The sequence below is a fragment of the Tribolium castaneum genome, chromosome 8, assembly GCF_031307605.1.
Source record: "Tribolium castaneum strain GA2 chromosome 8, icTriCast1.1, whole genome shotgun sequence".
In the NCBI taxonomy this organism is placed as follows: Eukaryota; Metazoa; Arthropoda; class Insecta; order Coleoptera; family Tenebrionidae; genus Tribolium; species Tribolium castaneum.
In genome coordinates this window covers 16,514,535-16,534,203 of record NC_087401.1, presented here as the reverse complement: position 1 = coordinate 16,534,203, position 19,669 = coordinate 16,514,535, and the positions used below count along the sequence as shown (strand labels likewise).

Sequence of the window (19,669 nt, the reverse complement as noted above, 5' to 3'; positions counted from 1 at the left end):
AATTTAGCCTCGTCAAAATTTATCGACACCAAATAGTCTTCATTATTTTCCTTCAATTCGGGCTTATGTCCTTAGAATTAAGTGTTTCTTACGTAGAATGACCGGCGGAATCCAAATTTGCAAGAATCAAGTCGCTACGACTAACCGTTTGGAAGATATCGGCAAAAATTTAACCTCGTCAAAATTTATCAAAACCAAATAATCTTCAATATTTTCCTTCTATTCTGGCTTATGTCCTTAGAATTAAGTGTTTCTAACGTAGAATGACCGGCGGAATCCAAATTTGCAAGAATCAAGTCGCTACGACTAACCGTTCGGAAAATATCGGCAAAAATTTAGCTTCGTCAAAATTTATTGAAACCAAATAGTCTTTATTATTTTCCTTCTATTCAGGCTTATGTCCTTAGAATTAAGTGTTTCTAACGTAGAATGACCGGCGAAATCCAAATTTGCAAGAATCAAGTCGCTACGACTAACCGTTCGGAAAATATCGGCAAAAATTTAGCCTTGTCAAAATTTATTGAAACCAAATAGTCTTCATTATTTTCCTTCAATTCGGGCTTATGTCCTTAGAATTAAGTGTTTCTAACGTAGAATGACCGGCGGAATCCAAATTTGCAAGAATCAAGTCGCTACGACTAACCGTTTGGAAGATATCGGCAAAAATTTAGCCTCGTCAAAATTTATCGAAACCAAATAGTCTTCATTATTTTGCTTCAATTCGGGCTTATGTCCTTAGAGTTAAGTGTTTCTAACGTAGAATGACCGGCGAAATCCAAATTTGCAAGAATCAAGTCGCTACGACTAACCGTTCGGAAAATATCGGCAAAAATTTAGCCTTGTCAAAATTTATTGAAACCAAATAGTCTTCATTATTTTCCTTCAATTCGGGCTTATGTCCTTAGAATTAAGTGTTTCTAACGTAGAATGACCGGCGGAATCCAAATTTGCAAGAATCAAGTCGCTACGACTAACCGTTCGGAAAATATCGGCAAAAATTTAGCCTCGTCAAAATTTATCGAAACCAAATAGTCTTCATTATTTTGCTTCAATTCGGGCTTATGTCCTTAGAGTTAAGTGTTTCTAACGTAGAATGACCGGAGGAATCCAAATTTGCAAGAATCAAGTCGCTACGACTAACCGTTCGGAAAATATCGGCAAAAATTTAGCCTTGTCAAAATTTATTGAAACCAAATAGTCTTCATTATTTTCCTTCAATTCGGGCTTATGTCCTTAGAATTAAGTGTTTCTAACGTAGAATGACCGGCGGAATCCAAATTTGCAAGAATCAAGTCGCTACGACTAACCGTTCGGAAAATATCGGCAAAAATTTAGCTTCGTCAAAATTTATTGAAACCAAATAGTCTTCATTATTTTCCTTCAATTCGGGCTTATGTCCTTAGAATTAAGTGTTTCTAACGTAGAATGACCGGCGGAATCCAAATTTGCAAGAATCAAGTCGCTACGACTAACCGTTCGGAAAATATCGGCAAAAATTTAGCCTCGTCAAAATTTATCGAAACCAAATAGTCTTCATTATTTTGCTTCAATTCGGGCTTATGTCCTTAGAGTTAAGTGTTTCTAACGTAGAATGACCGGAGGAATCCAAATTTGCAAGAATCAAGTCGCTACGACTAACCGTTCGGAAAATATCGGCAAAAATTTAGCCTCGTCAAAATTTATCGAAACCAAATAGTCTTCATTATTTTGCTTCAATTCGGGCTTATGTCCTTAGAGTTAAGTGTTTCTAACGTAGAATGACCGGAGGAATCCAAATTTGCAAGAATCAAGTCGCTACGACTAACCGTTCGGAAAATATCGGCAAAAATTTAGCCTCGTCAAAATTTATCGACACCAAATAGTCTTCATTATTTTCCTTCAATTCGGGCTTATGTCCTTAGAATTAAGTGTTTCTTACGTAGAATGACCGGCGGAATCCAAATTTGCAAGAATCAAGTCGCTACGACTAACCGTTTGGAAGATATCGGCAAAAATTTAACCTCGTCAAAATTTATCAAAACCAAATAATCTTCAATATTTTCCTTCTATTCTGGCTTATGTCCTTAGAATTAAGTGTTTCTAACGTAGAATGACCGGCGAAATCCAAATTTGCAAGAATCAAGTCGCTACGACTAACCGTTCGGAAAATATCGGCAAAAATTTAGCCTCGTCAAAATTTATCGAAACCAAATAGTCTTCATTATTTTGCTTCAATTCGGGCTTATGTCCTTAGAGTTAAGTGTTTCTAACGTAGAATGACCGGAGGAATCCAAATTTGCAAGAATCAAGTCGCTACGACTAACCGTTCGGAAAATATCGGCAAAAATTTAGCCTCGTCAAAATTTATCGACACCAAATAGTCTTCATTATTTTCCTTCAATTCGGGCTTATGTCCTTAGAATTAAGTGTTTCTTACGTAGAATGACCGGCGGAATCCAAATTTGCAAGAATCAAGTCGCTACGACTAACCGTTCGGAAAATATCTGTACTTACTTTACAATACGGCGGCAGCCTCGTGGGCAACCAGGACACTTTATTCGCATCCTGCGTCCCCGTCAACTGATCCACCGAATCAAGAAACAGCAACAGCGGCTGTTCCTTACTCGCCAACGTCAGCAAATACTTAAAATGCGCCGTCAGCGGCACCAAATCATCGGGAATCCCATCAAACGGCAGCATAAAATTATAGGAAATCTGCTGACAGATCGAAATCAGCGTGGGCGTCAGCGCCGACGAGTCGGGCGTCGTCCCCAAGAACCGTATCACACTGATCGGCCTCGCGTCCTTGAACCACTCCTGCCCCGTGGACATGCCGGCGCTCTTCGCCAGCAGCGACGTCTTCCCGCAGCCGCCCTCCCCGTACAGCACCAGCAGCTTGTCCGAGTCGCTGGTCATGTACCGGTGGATGCGCTCCAGGGAGTCCTCCCGGCCGTAGAACACGCGCACCGAGTTGGTGCAGGCGTGCAGGTGCTGCAGGATCTCGGTGACGATCTGGCCCTGGGCGCTGGAGTCCTCCTTGCGCATGGCGCGGTCCACCAGCTTGACGATGTTCTTGTAGAAGTGCGTGATGAAGTGCTTCAGGTACTCCTCGTGGGTGTCGTTGTCCAGGCCCTCGCGCCCGATCCACTCCACCGTGTACTTCTGCAGGTTGCTGCTCTCGATCTTGGCGGGCAGGCGCTCGTCCCGCAGGTTCGCCAGCAGCTTGGTGGACTCCGAGTCCAGGCTCCGGTTGATGATGTCGACGAAGAGCGACGCCTTCTTCAGGTTCTGCAGGTTGATGTTGTTGATGTAGCGGATGTAGGCCAGGCAGTGGTTCTTGGTGTTCTTCACGCTGAGGATGCCGTTGATCACCTCGCGCTCCGTCACCGACATGAAGTAGTTGTGCATGGCGTCGTTGTCCATGCGCCCCTGCTGGTGCAAGGAGGCGGCGGCCTTGCGGAACAGCTTCTGGAACTTGCTCAGGGTGTCCCACCACTTGGCCTGGTCTTCGGCCTGGAGTTTGGGGATGCGCTTGTTGTTGAAGTTGGTGAGGATCGAGGAGATGGGCTGGAGGACGGAGATGGGCGGGACGGCGTTGCTGTCCTTGCGGTACCAGGTGTCGATCAGGACGGGGTCGTGGCCGGTGGCGGCGAGCTCGTCGCGGATCAGCTGCAGCTCGGAGGAGAGGATGTAGGTGGGGATGGGGCGGTAGCCGTATTTTTGGCCGAGGAAAACCTGAAACATTGTTTCAAAGGGTTTGGACGTGGGGGTGACTGACTTACGACGAAGTTGGGGCCCATTGAGAGGCGTTGGCAGTTTTGGATTTCTTTCATGCACAGTTCGGTGGTCATGTGGTCGTCGGTGGCTTCGTCGCGGACGCCCCAACGCATGTCCACCACCTTGGGGGATGTTTTTTTACTTTTGCTGGTTTCAAAATTTTTAACTCTTTTTTTTTTGTTTTTTTTATTTTTTTCAAAATCGTAATTTTGTGGTTAAAAATATGGTTTAACCCTTTTAGATATTTTTATTTTTTTGTTGTATTTTTAAAAGTTGTAACTTAGCAATTTTTTAATATTTTGACTAGGTATTCAGGCAATGAACACAGAAAACATCGATGTTTTAGTTTAGGGCTTAAAAAATGGTCTAATCATTTAAGATATTTTGATTTTTTTTATTTTATTTATTACTTCAGTCTCTTTAAAACCCGTAACTGAGCAACTCAGACTTAGAAAACATCAATATCCCTGTTTTTGGTTTAAAAAATGTCAGGTTTAACCCTTTTTGAAATTTTTATTTATTTTTCCATTTTAAAAAAAAATTGTAACTCAGCAATTTTTCAATATCTTGCTAATGTATTTATGCACTGGACATAGAAAACATGGTCTTTTAGTTTGTGGTTAAAAAAATGGTTAAACCCTTTTAGATATTTTTATTTTTTTGTTGTATTTATTTTTTCAGTCTTTCTAAAAGTCGGAACTTAGCAATTTTTCAATATTTTGACTAGGTATTCAGGCAATGGACACAGAAAACATCGATGTTTTAGTTTAGGGCTTAAAAAAATGGTCTAATCATTTAAGATGTTTTGATTTTTTTTATATTATTTATTACTTCAGTCTCTTTAAAACACGTAACTGAGCAACTCAGACTTAGAAAACATCAATATCCCTGTTTTTGGTTTAAAAAATGTCAGGTTTAACCCTTTTTGAAATTTTTATTTATTTTTCCATTTTAAAAAAAAATTGTAACTCAGCAATTTTTCAATATCTTGCTAATGTATTTATGCACTGGACATAGAAAACATCGGTCTTTTAGTTTGTGGTTAAAAAAATGGTTTAACCCTTTTAGATATTTTTATTTTTTTTATTGACTTTATTTTTTAGTCTGTTTAAAAATCGAAACTTAGTAACCTTTCAATATTTTGATAGCGTTCTAAAGCATTGGACTTAGAAAACATCGATTTTCCTGACTGTGGTTTAAAAAATGGAAAGCTTTAACCCTTTTAGAAATACTTGTTTATTTTTCCAGTTTATAAAAAAATCGTAACTCAGCAATTTCTCAATATTTTGATAACGTTTTTAGGCAATGTTTTAGTTTGTGGTTAAAATAATGATTTAACTCTTTTACATATTTTTTTATTTATTTTATTTTATTTATTTCTTCAGTCTCTTTAAAAATCGTAACAGAATTTGTTTTAACATTTTGATAGTGTATTTAGACATAGAACAAAGAGAACATCGATCTTTTAGTTTGTGGTTTAATAAATAATAGAAAGGATTAACCCCTTTAGACATTTTTATTTTAATTTTTTTTTATTTTATTTTTTTTCAGCTTTTTTAAAAATCGGAACTCAGCTATTTGTCAATATTTTGATAGTGTTTTTATATGCTCTTATATAGGCTCTGGACATCGATCTTCCAGTTTGTGGTTAAAAAATTGGGAAGATTTAACCCTTTTAGATTATTTTTTATTTTATTTTATTTATTTTAAAAATCGTAACTCGGAAACTTTTTAATATCTTGATAATGAATTTAGGCGTTGGCCGTAGAAAACATCGATCTTCCAGTTTGTGGTTTAAAAAATTGAAGTTTTAACACTTATAATTTTTTTTTGAAAATTTTTGGTAAAATTTTTGAGGTTTCAAGATTAAAAAAAAATTAGAAACACTGAATAGTTTTACAAGAATTTTTTAAATACGTTGAGTAGAATGTAAGGAAGGCTTTAGGGAAGAATTATGTTTTTATAAATAATATGCTGATTTTTTCAAATAAAATCACTAGACTCACAGAATTACAAATTTTACTTTAAAATTTACTGTTTTAAGTCGCCTTCCATTAATCTTATGTTTTTTAGCAGGAATTATTTTGTTGTCGTAACGAACTGAAATCTTGCACACATACGTAACTTTCATGGCACTCTGATATTAACTATTTGGCATTTTCTAAATCACATTTTATTCTTCAAAATTGAGAACTTTTAGTTTGTGGTTTAAAAAATGGAAAGAATTAACCCCTTTAGATTTTTTATTTTATTTTATTTATTTTAAAAATCATAACTCGGAAATTTTTCGATATTTTGATAGTAAATTTAGACATTGGCCGTAGAAAACATCGATCTTCCTGTTTGTGGTTTAAAAAATTGAAATTTTAACCCTTTCATATTTTTTTTTGAAAATTTTTGGAAAAATTTTTGAGGTTTCAAAATTAAAAAAAATTTAGAAACACTAACTAATCTGGAAGAATTCTAAACGAAACTACAAGAATTTTTGCAAGACGTTGAGTAGAATATAAAACTTTAGAGAAGAATTTTAAGAAAAACTTAGAGAAAAGTACGGAAACAATGCTAAAAATAATCTAGAAAAATTATAAACGAAACTTTAATACCTAGAGTTTCAAAAAAGAACAAATTAACATCCAGAAGAGAATTAATTTGTAGAACGTAGAATTTATACAATAATCTAAAGAAGAGTCCAATTTCCTTTCTATAGACAGTTTTTAAAAAAAATCTTAATCTAAAGAAAAGCATAGAAAGAATATTACAGAATTTTCTAAGATAATTCTAAACGAAATTAAAGAAGAATTCTTAGAAAATAATTTCTAAAAATCTAAAATTGTTAAAAAAAATGACGAAATTTTGTGAAAAAAACACTCAAATTAGGAAAAAATAATATCTACCTTAATCTTTTTTCAAGTTTGCGCTAAAACACTCAAAAAATACAAAAATAGTGTTGTTCGAGTGATCTTTAGGATTTTTGGATCAAAAAACTTAGTTTTTTTTCAAAAGCGAACTAAAGCTAACGAAACTGGTCAAAATAACGCCAGTTTGGTTTGTTAAAGTGTTTAGAAAAGTGTTTTTAAAAACCTGAAAAAGATATTTTCGACCTCGTTTTTAGTAAATTTTTGTCTTACCAGATTTTGCTTAAAAACTAGCACAGTTAAGCGAAAGATTGCAAAATTGTAATTTTGAGTAAAAGATTCTAATATTGAAAAGACGCAAAGTAGAATTTAGGAGAAAACTACCACAATGTTTAAGTATTTATTTTATTTATGTTGTTTTTTTGTTAAAATGACATCAAATAAACAGTACTTTTCGACTGTGAGGCGTAAAGGACTTGAAAAAAATACTCAACTAAGTAGCGTCGCTACTTAGAATTTCACTTTTACTCCTAAAAACATAAAAAAATATGGAACTAACTCATACTTTTCGTGAAATTTCACTCTTTCCCAGCTATTATATCGATCCGTACCACCGTGTACCACCTCACCTGAAATTCAAGGCCGTGTTTTTCGCGGCAATAATCCTTAATTCTGGGGTAACACTTAGCCATTAGAGTGTTTCTTTCCATCGTTGTATCTAAATTTAAATGTGAGGGATGATCACATCTGGGGATGATTTACCTGTGAATGTGGAACTTGTGAAAATTCGCACGATTTTCGAGCTCACTGGAGGGAGATTTTCGAGCGAACCGGCGAAAATCAAATCGATGGTACGGTCGTCCATGATGGTAAAGAAAATTTGGACGCGTTCGCGCGCGGAAGCTCGGCACCGAATGAGCAGGGGAATCAGCGGGTTCGAGCAAGGGTTGGTGGGGTGAAAAATAATTTTTTGAGTCTTTATTAGAAGAAATTTTTCAAACTTTGGTTTATTGGTTTCTTGGTTTCTTCCAAAACTACGTCTGCATTAGCGCTCTAGGTCCACTTTTTTCCTAATATTTTCTCATTTCTTTGCCGATTTATTTCTTTTTTGTGTAAACTATGTCCACTTCCTCCCTTCAAAACTTTTTTTCTTCAAATGCTCTTCATGTCTTAATTTTTTTTAAGATATGTGTTTATAAATAATATGCTGATTTTTTCAAATAAATTCACTAGACTCACAGAATTACAAATTTTACTCTAAAATTTACTGTTTTAAGTCGCCTTCCATTAATCTTATGTTTTTTTTATTCTTCAAAATTGAGAACTTTTAGTTTGTGGGTTAAAAAATCAAAGAATTAATCCCTTTAGATTTTTTATTTTATTTTATTTATTTTAAAAATCATAACTCGGAAATTTTTCAATATTTTGATAGCAAAATTTAGACATTGGCCGTGGAAAACTTCGATCTTCCTGTTTGTGGTTTAAAAAATCGTTGTTTTAACCCTTTTATATTTTTTTTGAAAATTTTTGGAAAAATTTTTGAGGTTTCAAGATTAAAAAAAAATTAGAAACACTGAATAATTTTACAAGAATTTTTTAAATACGTTGAGTAGAATGTAAGGAAGGCTTTAGGGAAGAATTATGTTTTTATAAATAATATGCTGAGTTTTTCAAATAAAATCAGTACACTCACAGAATTACAAATTTTACTCTAAAATTTACTGTTTTAAGTCGCTTTCCATTAATCTTATGTTTTTTAGCAGGAATTATTTTGTTGTCGTAACGAACTGAAATCTTGCACACATACGTAACTTTCATAGCACTCTGATATTAACTATTTGGCATTTTCTAAATCACATTTTATTCTTCAAAATTGAGAACTTTTAGTTTGTGGGTTAAAAAATCAAAGAATTAACCCCTTTAGATTTTTTATTTTATTTTATTTATTTTAAAAATCATAACTCGGAAATTTTTCAATATTTTGATAGCAAATTTAGACATTGGCCGTAGAAAACATCGATCTTCCTGTTTGTGGTTTAAAAAATTGAAGTTTTGACCCTTTCATATTTTTTTTTGAAAATTTTTGGAAAAATTTTTGAGGTTTCAAGATTAAAAAAAAATTAGAAACACTGAATAATTTTACAAGAATTTTTTAAATACGTTGAGTAGAATGTAAGGAAGGCTTTAGGGAAGAATTATGTTTTTATAAATAATATGCTGAGTTTTTCAAATAAATTCACTACACTCACAGAATTACAAATTTTACTCTAAAATTTACTGTTTTAAGTCGCCTTCCATTAATCTTATGTTTTTTAGCAGGAATTATTTTGTTGTCGTAACGAACTGAAATCTTGCACACATACGTAACTTTCATGGCACTCTGATATTAACTATTTGGCATTTTCTAAATCACATTTTATTCTTCAAAATTGAGAACTTTTAGTTTGTGGAAAAATGGAAAATGAAATGAAAATGGAAAGAATTAACCCCTTTAGATTTTTTATTTTATTTTATTTATTTTAAAAATCATAACTCGGAAATTTTTCAATATTTTGATAGCAAATTTAGACATTGGCCGTGGAAAACATCGATCTTCCTGTTTGTGGTTTAAAAAATTGAAGTTTTAACCCTTTCATTTTTTTTTTGAAAATTTTTGGAAAAATTTTTGAGGTTTCAAGATTAAAAAAAATTAGAAACACTGAATAATTTTACAAGAATTTTTTAAATACGTTGAGTAGAATGTAAGGAAGGCTTTAGAGAAGAATTATGTTTTTATAAATAATATGCTGATTTTTTCAAATTAAATCACTAGACTCTTAGAATTACAAATTTTACTCTAAAATTTACTGTTTTAATTCGCCTTCCAATTTTTAGCAGGAATTATTTTGTTGTCGTAACGTATTGAAATCTTGCACACATACGTAACTTTCGTGTCACTCTTATATTATCTATTCCGCATGTTCGAAATCACATTTGATTCTTCAAAATTGTAAAAATTAACGGTTTTTCTCACGTGAATGACACAAATTGAGCATTGTTTTTTGCTCCCATAATTTCAAGCGTAATTAATGCAACGGTAATTGGTGGGAACTGCAATTAAGACAACAAGTAAATATATTTGTAAACAATATATTTCCACAACATTGAAATTATAATACAGAATATGGTAAAATGTCTAGGTACAGAAGAGACTTAAAAAATTTAAAACCTAACACTTATTACGTTCCAACTGCTATAATACATCGACCGATTACTATGAACATTGTCTGTGTGTGTCTGGGAAGCGTATATACAGTACATGTCTATAAAGAATATATTATCAACGATTTTCCTCCAAAAAATCGCCCACTATACACAAAAAATTACAACTGATAGTAGATAAATGATAACCTGGCCCCTTCTAAGGAGTTTGATTGCGTCACATTTCATTCTTTTGATTTTTTCCTAGTAATTGAGAGCGTTAAGTACGATTACAACAGTTGTATAAAAACTCGAAATCATCTCAGTCTTATATCACAATAATAAAAAATAAACAAGTTCTGATCAAACGTAATCAGAAGCGACTTCATCCTCTTGTCTGCAGAACGTCATCGAAATCGTTCGACAGACGTTCGCCGCCACTCAGGCATACGACGAGTCCTTGCCTAAAGTACTGCCAGTGCTCGAACGACTGCTGCTTGATTTAAAGTCGTTCAAAGACTTATTGTTGGCCAAAAACGTGCTCACAGACTCGTCCGAACTGTAGGTGTCTTGCTCGCTGGAAAATTAAACAAGTTGGAATTGATACAATGAGCGCAAGTTAGTTATCAATCGTTAAAATTTCAGTTATTTTCAAGAAAGTGTACGTCCTCAAGATAAAGATTTTTTTTATTCAAGTTGGACAGTTTGAACAAATTATGTAAAACAAAAAAGTTTTTAAATAACCTTATGATCTTGAAACATATGAAATAGAGACTGAAAATACGAAATAATTTCCCTTGGACTCTTTTGGTAAAAAGTGGACCAAAACAACGTAAATTTTGATAAAATTTGAAGATTTTTTTCCGTTCATTTTTGCAAAATGTTGCTTATAAGCCTCCAAAAAAGTCAAAAATAGCATAATTTTTGACCGAATTTTCAAAATTTTTGCCTTGATTTCGACGTAAATTGGATGATTTTTGACGGAATTTTGGGAATTAAATACTAAAATTAGAGAAAAATATTGTCTACCTTAAGCTTTTTTCCAGTTTACGCTAAAACACTCAAAAAAAAACAAAAATAGTGTTATTTTTGACTTTAGTTCGAGTGATTTTCGGTATTTTTGGATCAAAACACTCAGTTTTTTTTATACAAAAATGAACTAAATCTATTGAAACTGGTTAGTTTTTTCTAACAGACAGTTCAGACAGATTATGTAAAATTATTCAAGGATTCTAAAGCTGTTTTCCTTTTTTGTCAAATCAAAAAAAACAAAAACGTTTTTAAATAACTTTATAATCTTGGAACATATGAAATAGAGACTGAAAATACGAAATAATTTCGATATAATTTCATTATCCCTTGGACTCTTTTGGTAAAAAGTGGACCAAAACAACGTAAATTTTGATAAAATTTGAAGATTTTTTCCGTCCATTTTTGCAAAATGTTGCTTATAAGCCTCCAAAAAAGTCAAAAATAGCATAATTTTTGACCGAATTTCAAAATTTTTGTCTTGATTTCGACGTAAATTAGATGATTTTTGTCGGAATTTTGTGAATTAAATACTAAAATTAGAGAAAAATATTGTCTACCTTAAGCTTTTTTTCAGTTTGCGCTAAAACACTCAAAAAAAAAACAAAAATAGTGTTATTTTTGACTTTAGTTCGAGTGATTTTCGGTATTTTTGGATCAAAACACTCAGTTTTTTTTATACAAAAATGAACTAAATCTATTGAAACTGGTTAGTTTTTTCTAACAGACAGTTCAGACAGATTATGTAAAATTATTCAAGGGTTCTAAAGCTGTTTTCCTTTTTTGTCAAATCAAAAAAAACAAAAACGTTTTTAAATAACTTTATAATCTTGAAACAAATAAAATAGGGACAGAAAATACGAAATAATGTCAATTTCGATATAATTTCATTATCCCTTGGACTCTTTTGGTAAAAAATCGACCAAAACAACGTAAATTTTGATAAAATTTGAAGATTTTTTCCGTTCATTTTTGCAAAATGTTGCTTATAAGCCTCCAAAAAAGTCAAAAATAGCATAATTTTTGACCGAATTTTCAAAATTTTTGCCTTGATTTCGACGTAAATTGGATGATTTTTGACGGAATTTTGTGAATTAAATACTAAAATTAGAGAAAAATATTGTCTACCTTAAGCTTTTTTTCATTTTGCGCTAAAACACTCAAAAAAAACAAAAATAGTGTTATTTTTGACTTTAGTTCGAGTGATTTTCGGTATTTTTGATCAAAAAACTCAGTTTTTTTTATACAAAAATGAACTAAATCTATTGAAACTGGTTAGTTTTTTCTAACAGACAGTTCAGACAGATTATGTAAAATTATTCAAGGATTCTAAAGCTGTTTTCCTTTTTTGTCAAATCAAAAAAAAAAACATAAACGTTTTTAAATAACTTTATAATCTTGAAACAAATAAAATAGGGACTGAAAATACGAAATAATGTCAATTTCGATATAATTTCATTATCCCGTGGACTCTTTTGGTAAAAAATCGACCAAAATAATGTAAATTTTGATAAAATTTGAAGATTTTTTCCGTCCATTTTTGCAAAATGTTGCTTATAAGCCTCCAAAAAAGTCAAAAATAGCATAATTTTTGACCAAATTTTCAAAATTTTTGCCTTGATTTCGACGTAAATTGGATGATTTTTGACGGAATTTTGTGAATTAAATACTAAAATTAGAAAAAAATATTGTCTACCTTAAGCTTTTTTCCAGTTTACGCTAAAACACTTGAAAAAAAAATAAAAATAAAAATAGTGTCATTTTTGACTTCAGTTCGAGTGATTTTCAGTATTTTTGGATCACAAAATTTCGATATGATTTTATTATCCCTTGGACACTTTTGATAAAAAAATAGACCAAAACAGCGTAAATTGTGATAAAATTAAAGATTTTTTTCCGTCCATTTTTGCAAAATGTTGCGGGCAAGCTTATAAACCCCCAAAAAGTCAAAAATTGCAAAATTTTTGACCGAATTTTCGAAATTTTCGCCTTGATTTCGACGCAAATTGGATGTTTATTGACGGACTTTTGTGAATAAAACACTTAAATTAGAGAAAAATAATGTCTAGCTTAAGCTTTTTTTCCAGTTTGCGCTAAAATACTAAAAAAAAAACAAAAAAATAGTATCATTTTTCACTTTAGTTCGAGTGATTTTCGGTATTTTTGGATCAAAAAATTTAGTTTTTTTTATTCAAAAGCCGACTAGATCTAACGAAACTGGTCAAAATCACGTTAGTTTGGTTTGTTTGAGGAAGTTTTTTCTAACAGAGTGTTCAAAAAAAGTGTGTTTAAAAGCCTGAAAAAAATATTTTCGACCCCGTTAGTAAAATTTTGCCTTATTTTTGACCAGATTTTGTTCAAAAAACGAGCACAATTAAGCGAAATAGGTCAATGTAATTTTAAAAATTGCAAAATTTTTGACCGAATTTTCGAAATTTTTGCCTTGATTTCGACGCAAATTGGATGTTTTTTGACGGAATTTTGTGAATAAAACAATCAAATTAGAGAAAAATATTGTCTAGCTTAAGTTTTTTTTCCAGTTTTCTCCACAAAAATAGTGTCATTTTTTACTTCAGTTCGAGTGATCTTTTTATTTTTGGATCAAAAAACTTAGTTTTTTTTATTCAAAAGCGAACTAAATCTAACGAAACTGACCAAAATAACGTCAGTTTGGTTGGTTTTGAGGACGTTTTGTTAAACAAAGTGTTCAAAAAAGTGTGTTTGAAAGCCTGAAAAAAATATTTTCGACCGCGTTTGTAGTAAATTTTTGCCTTGTTTTTCACCAGATTTTGTTTAAAAACGAGCACAATTAGGTAAAATAATGTTAGTTAAAATTAATTTATGATTTTTCTGTCCATTTTTTGTGGAAAAACTTAGTTTTTAGCTTAAAATGGCTAAAATAACACACTTTTTGATCGAATTTTCAAAGTTTTCACTTTGTTTTCGACCTAAATTGGAAGATTTTCGATCTTTTTGATCAAAATAACGTGAGTTTTGTTCGGTGTGTTTTGCATAACAGAGTGTTTAAAAAAAAGTGTGATTAAACGCTTGAAAAAGACAAGATATTTCTAACCTGGTTTGATAAATTTTTTCGTTGTTTTTCGTGTAAAAATGAACTAAATCAAGCGAAATAGGTCAAAATAATTTATTGATTCTTGCCGAAATATTGTTGACATTACTTTCAAGTCAATAATGAAATTAAAACGAGAAAAAAAACACAAAATAATTGTGTTTCCGATTTATTTTAAGGAAATCTCGCTCAAAAAACGAACAAACTTACCTGAAGCACGATGAAACAACATCATTTTTTATGTAATTTAATAATTTTTCCGTACATTTACACAATTTTTTCTACAATATCGCAATTTTTGATAAAATTTTTTGAAGTTTTCGACGTAAATTGGAAGATTTTCGAGCTTTTTTTTATTAAAAAGGCTCAATTTCGTACTAAGAACAAACAAATTTTAATCATGTTTGCATATTTTTTCACAAGTTTTCGAAATAAATACGTTTCTGATTCAAAAAGGAACAAATCGGACGAATTTGGACAAAATATTAGACATTTTAGACCGCATTTGCTAAATTTTTGAGTTGTTTTTAGTTTAAAATGTTAAAATATCAGTACTTTTCACTGAATTTTCATAGTTTTCGACGTAAAAAGATTCAATTTCGTACTAAAAACAAACTGATATTAATAATTTTTTGCAATTTTTTTTACAAGTTTTCGAAATAAATACGTTCCTACTTCATAAACGAACTAAATCATGCGAAATAGGTTAAAATAATTACTGATTCTTGGCAAAATATTGTTGAAATTATTTTCAAGTCAATAATATAATTAAAAAGAGAAAAAAAATCACAAAATAATCGTGATTCTGATTTATTTTAAGGAAATCTCGCTCAAAAAACGAACAAACTTACCTGAAGCAGGACAAAACAACATCATTTTTCATATAATTTAATAATTTTTCCGTACATTTACACAATTTTTTCTACAATATCGCAATTTTTGTTCAAATTTTTTGAAATTTTCGACGTAATTTTTTTTAATAAAAAGGCCCAATTTCGTATTAAGAACGAACAAATTTTAATCATGTTTGCATATTTTTTCACAAATAAATACGTTTTTGATTCAAAAAGAACTAATCGGACGAAATTGGACCAAATATTAGACATTTTTGCATTGATTTTAGTTTAAAATGTCTAAAATAATTTTCATAGTTTTCCACGTAAAAAGTTCAATTTTATACTAAGAACGAACTAATTTCAGTAATTTTTTGCATATTTTTTACAAAAGTTTTGAAATAAATACGTCAAAGTAATGTCAGTTTCAGTCAGTCTACTAGATAATTTTTCGGTCAGTTTTAGAAAAATATTGCGAAAAAAATATTTTTATTTTATTTAAGTCACTGTATTTTTTTGACTGCCACAGAAAAAAAACAAAAAAAATTGTCACCTGTCTGAATTTTCCGACGTGCTATTATCAAGTTCCCCTTGAATGGCGGCTTGCAAATCCTCAATCCGTTTCAACGCCAACTTCAAGTCAGTCCTTGCCGTTGTTGTTTCCACCTCCAAGGCCTCATATCTCTTTTCCAACTCCTTCTTCTTCTGCACCACTTCCGCTTCCTTTGCCAAACTTTCATTCAACGCCTCCTTAACTTCGCGTAAATTCCGTTGTAATTTCCGAATCTGGTCTTGACTTTGTTGCTCTTTGACACGCGCCGTCGCCAACTCCGATTGCAACTTCTCCACAGCCTCCTTCAACCGAGCGATTTGCACCTCAAGCCGCCCTCTGGTGGTCTGTTCCAGTTCAAGCTTCGATTCCAGTTCTTTGACCTTAAGTTCGGTTCTTTTAACCAGTAGGTTTGAAGACGCATCGCCCATGCTTTCAACCGACTCTAGTTTTGTTGTAAGCTCAGCCAACTGTTCTTTTAAATGGTTGCGTTCGACTTCAAGCTCCGAAACAAGTGACACTTGCTCCTGCAAGGCGATCTGATCCAGTGACATTTGCTGAACTGTCGTTTTGTATTTTTTCAGTACTTCGGCCAGTTCTTCCTCATTTTCCTCAAGTTGGCTCTGAAGATCGCCCTTTTCTCGCGCTAAAACCACGACTTTTTGCTCGGCTTCGTGTTTCAATCGGTTGGCTTCGTCCAAGGACGCCTGTGTTTCGGACAAGTCGGCTTCGAGACTCTGTTTTGTTTTCACAGCCAGAGCTCGCGCACACTCCAAATCTTCAAGCTGGTTTTTCAGCTGTCTTATCATCGCTTTTCCGGGATTTTCCGCCTTCTGGCGCTCCAACTGCGTCTGTGTGTCTCTCAACAGCACTTTAGTTCGTTTCAAATCGCGCTTCAATCGATGCAAAAGCGCCTCATCGCCAGCGCGGTCGTTTCGTTCCGACTCGGCCGCGGCCGCCAGTCTTCGCTCCAGTTCGTGTTTTTCCCGCAAAAGCTGTGTTCGCTCCTCGTGTTCGTTCTCCAGGTGCGCTTCCAAAGCTTTGACCTTCTTCTGGGCGTTACAGCGGATTTCTTCCAGTTCGTCGTCACGCATTTGTGCTTCTTTTTTTGCTTCCTTACGCATTGACTCCAGCGACATCTCCAGACGTAGTTTTGCTTGTTCGAGGAGCTGGACTTGACCGGCTAATTCGTCGAGTTCTTCCTCTTGGTCGGCGAGACGGCGCTCACAGTCGATTTTCTGGCGGCGGAGTTGTGTTACTTCCTCTTCGGTTTTGCCGCTGCAGGTGATTTCGTCCATTTCGCGCTGGAGGGAGGACAGTTTTTCGTCTTTCAGTTCGAGTTCCAGGCGCGTGTCCTAAATAATTTAAGAAAAAAATTTAATTTGAAAGAAATTACGTAAGTTTGCGAGATTTCAGTTGATGCGGATCGGGTAAAATAAAGTGTGATTTTCAAAAAAAAACTTTGTGGTGGTGATTAAGGGCATTGAACTGAATTAAAAGTTCCTATAAGAAAAAATTGTTTGGGCCTTTGTTCACGAGATATAGCCTCTCAAAGTTAAATTTATACTTGGAAATTGACAATAAATTAAATTCGACATCATAGGAAGCAACAATTGAGGCCGTTGCTAAATAAAAATATATAAAGTTGCTTAAAAAAATCATTATTGGAGAGTTTGAATCACCCTGTATACAGCAAGGTTTAAAAAAAACGCAAAATCTGGTCCAAAAAAGCATGAAAACACGCAAAATCTGAAGAAATATTCCTAAAAACTAAAAATTCGTACATTTACGTAAGTTTGCAAGATTTCAGTTCGTACGGATAATCAACTTAGAAACTTAAAATAGTAATAAATTCGGCCAAAAAAGCATAGAAAACATGGAAAAGCATAAAAAATAAGTAGTTTAAAGCATAATCTGAAGAAACGTCATTGCCTAAAACTAAAAATTCGTATGAGAAAAAATTGTTTGAGCCTTTGTTCACGAGGTATAGCTTTTCAAAGTTAAATTTATAATTGATAAAAAACTTTGAAATTGACAATAAATTAAATTCGACATCATAGGAAAATATGTAAAAATATATAAAGTTGCTTAAAAAAATCATTATTCGAGAGTTTGAATCACCCTGTATACAGCAAGGTTTGAAAAAAAAAGGACAAAAAACGCAAAATCTGGCCCCAAAAAGCATGAAAACACGCAAAATCTGAAGAAATATTCCTAAAAACTAAAAATTCGTACATTTACGTAAGTTTGCAAGATTTCAGTTCGTACGGATAATCAACTTAGAAACTTAAAATAGTAATAAATTCGGCCAAAAAAGCATAGAAAACATGGAAAAGCATAAAAAATAAGTAGTTTAAAGCATAATCTGAAGAAACGCCATTGCCTAAAACTAAAAATTCGAATGAGAAAAAATTGTTTGAGCCTTTGTTCACGAGGTATAGCTTTTCAAAGTTAAATTTATACTTGATAAAAAACTTTGAAATTGACAATAAATTAAATTCGACATCATAGGAAAATATGTAAAAATATATAAAGTTGCTTAAAAAAATCAATATTCGAGAGTTTGAATCACCCTGTATACAGCAAGGTTTGAAAAAAAAGGACAAAAAACGCAAAATCTGGCCCCAAAAAGCATGAAAACACGCAAAATCTGAAGAAATATTCCTAAAAACCAAAAATTCGTACATTTACGTAAGTTTGCAAGATTTCAGTTCGTACGGATAATCAACTTAGAAACTTAAAATAGTAATAAATTCGGCCAAAAAAGCATAAAAAACATGGAAAAGCATAAAAAATAAGTAGTTTAAAGCATAATCTGAAGAAACGTCATTGCCTAAAACTAAAAATTCGAATGAGAAAAAATTGTTTGAGCCTTTGTTCACGAAGTATAGCTTTTCAAAGTTAAATTTATACTTGATAAAAAACTTTGAAATTGACAATAAATTAAATTCGACATCATAGGAAAATATGTAAAAATATATAAAGTTGCTTAAAAAAATCATTATTCGAGAGTTTGAATCACCCTGTATACAGCAAGGTTTGAAAAAAAAGGACAAAAAACGCAAAATCTGGCCCCAAAAAGCATGAAAACACGCAAAATCTGAAGAAATATTCCTAAAAACTAAAAATTCGTACATTTACGTAAGTTTGCAAGATTTCAGTTCGTACGGACAGTAACTTAAAAACTTAAAATAGTGATAAATTCGACCAAAAAAGCATGAAAAACATGAAAAAGCATTAAAAAATTAATAGTATAAAGCATAATCTGAAAAAATATTCAAAGATAATTAAAGATTTTTGCCGTTTCAAGCCTCGATCGTTTGAATTTTTCTTGTTTTTGTATTTTTTGTTAAGTGTTTATCGTATTTAAAACTTATGCTTTTTAAAATAAATTCAATAAAGACACAACACTGTTGTTTTGAATTCTGCAATTTATATTCTGTATAAGATTGAAATTTTAACAAGTTGAGAATTAATTTACAAAAAAAAAACTTGAAGTATCTAAAATTTTCGAAAACTTAATCTAAAACCAAAAAAATTGATAAAATTGAACACAAATAAATTTGAAACACGATGGATTCTAATTATTAATCTGAAAAACTTTTTACAGAAAAATTGAAATTCTGAGAAACTCAAATAAACCTGTACCAAAAAAACTGAAAAACCATACAAAAGACCAAAAAAAAATTCAAAATTTGAAGAAATATCACTGTTATAAATTAAAATAATGAATAAAACTTAACAAAAAGTTAAAAATTTTGAAATGAAAAACCTAGAAAAATAAAAATTATTTCCGATTTACGGTCAAAAAAATATATATTTTTGGATTTGGTTACAAATATTGTCATTCCAGTTGCAAGTTTCTAATATTTTCTAAATAAATTGAACTCTAGAGAAAAATATTATTGCAAAATCACAGAAATTACGTATGTGTGCAAAATTTCAGCAGGCACGGACAACAAATGTATTTTACAAAATATAAAAGGACACAAAAACATGAAAAATCTAAAACAAAAAACTTAAGAAACTTTAAAGATAATTAAAGATTTCTGTTATTTCGAGCTTTTAAAGTGCATCTGTTTTTCCCAAATCTATCGTTTAAATTTGTCAAGTTTTCCAATTTTTTGTTTTTCTATTTTTTTATTTATTGTTAATTGTTTTTAAAACATCCTTTTAATATAGATTCAACAAAGACAAAACATTGTTACTTCGAATTCTGCAATCTGTATTCTGTACAAGATCCAAAATTAAATAATAATAACATCGAAAACAAATAAATTAAAAATACGATGGGTTCGAACTATTAATCTGAAAAAAATATATAGATAAACTAAAAAAACCAAATAAACTGGTACTAAAAAACCAAAAAAAAAAACATACAAGTCCAAAAATATTG

The 19,669-nt window shown here is 32.0% G+C and overlaps 2 protein-coding genes across 10 annotated transcripts in view; both read right to left on the bottom strand.

Moving 5' to 3' along the window:
- Positions 1–7,542, bottom strand: part of LOC662609 (uncharacterized protein) — a 76,831-nt gene extending 69,289 nt beyond the window's left edge. The window contains exons 1-4 of one of the 2 annotated variants that reach the window (XM_064358429.1): positions 7,374–7,542; positions 7,241–7,329; positions 3,762–3,878; positions 2,494–3,714 (exon numbers count right to left, since the gene is read on the bottom strand). In XM_064358429.1, coding sequence (XP_064214499.1) covers positions 2,494–3,714; positions 3,762–3,878; positions 7,241–7,329; positions 7,374–7,476 — 1,530 coding nt within the window. In that variant the 5' untranslated portion in view covers positions 7,477–7,542. The remainder of the gene's footprint in view (positions 1–2,493; positions 3,715–3,761; positions 3,879–7,240; positions 7,330–7,373) is intronic. The other variant, XM_064358430.1, reaches the window with a different exon arrangement.
- Positions 7,543–9,722: 2,180 nt separating this feature from the next.
- Mhcl (Myosin heavy chain-like) overlaps positions 9,723–19,669 on the bottom strand; it is an 82,307-nt gene continuing 72,360 nt past the window's right edge. For all 8 annotated transcript variants that reach the window (XM_064358472.1, XM_064358473.1, XM_064358471.1 and 5 more), the window contains 2 exons: positions 15,277–16,628; positions 9,723–10,368 (listed from right to left, as the gene is read on the bottom strand). In XM_064358472.1, coding sequence (XP_064214542.1) covers positions 10,233–10,368; positions 15,277–16,628 — 1,488 coding nt within the window. In that variant the 3' untranslated portion in view covers positions 9,723–10,232. The remainder of the gene's footprint in view (positions 10,369–15,276; positions 16,629–19,669) is intronic.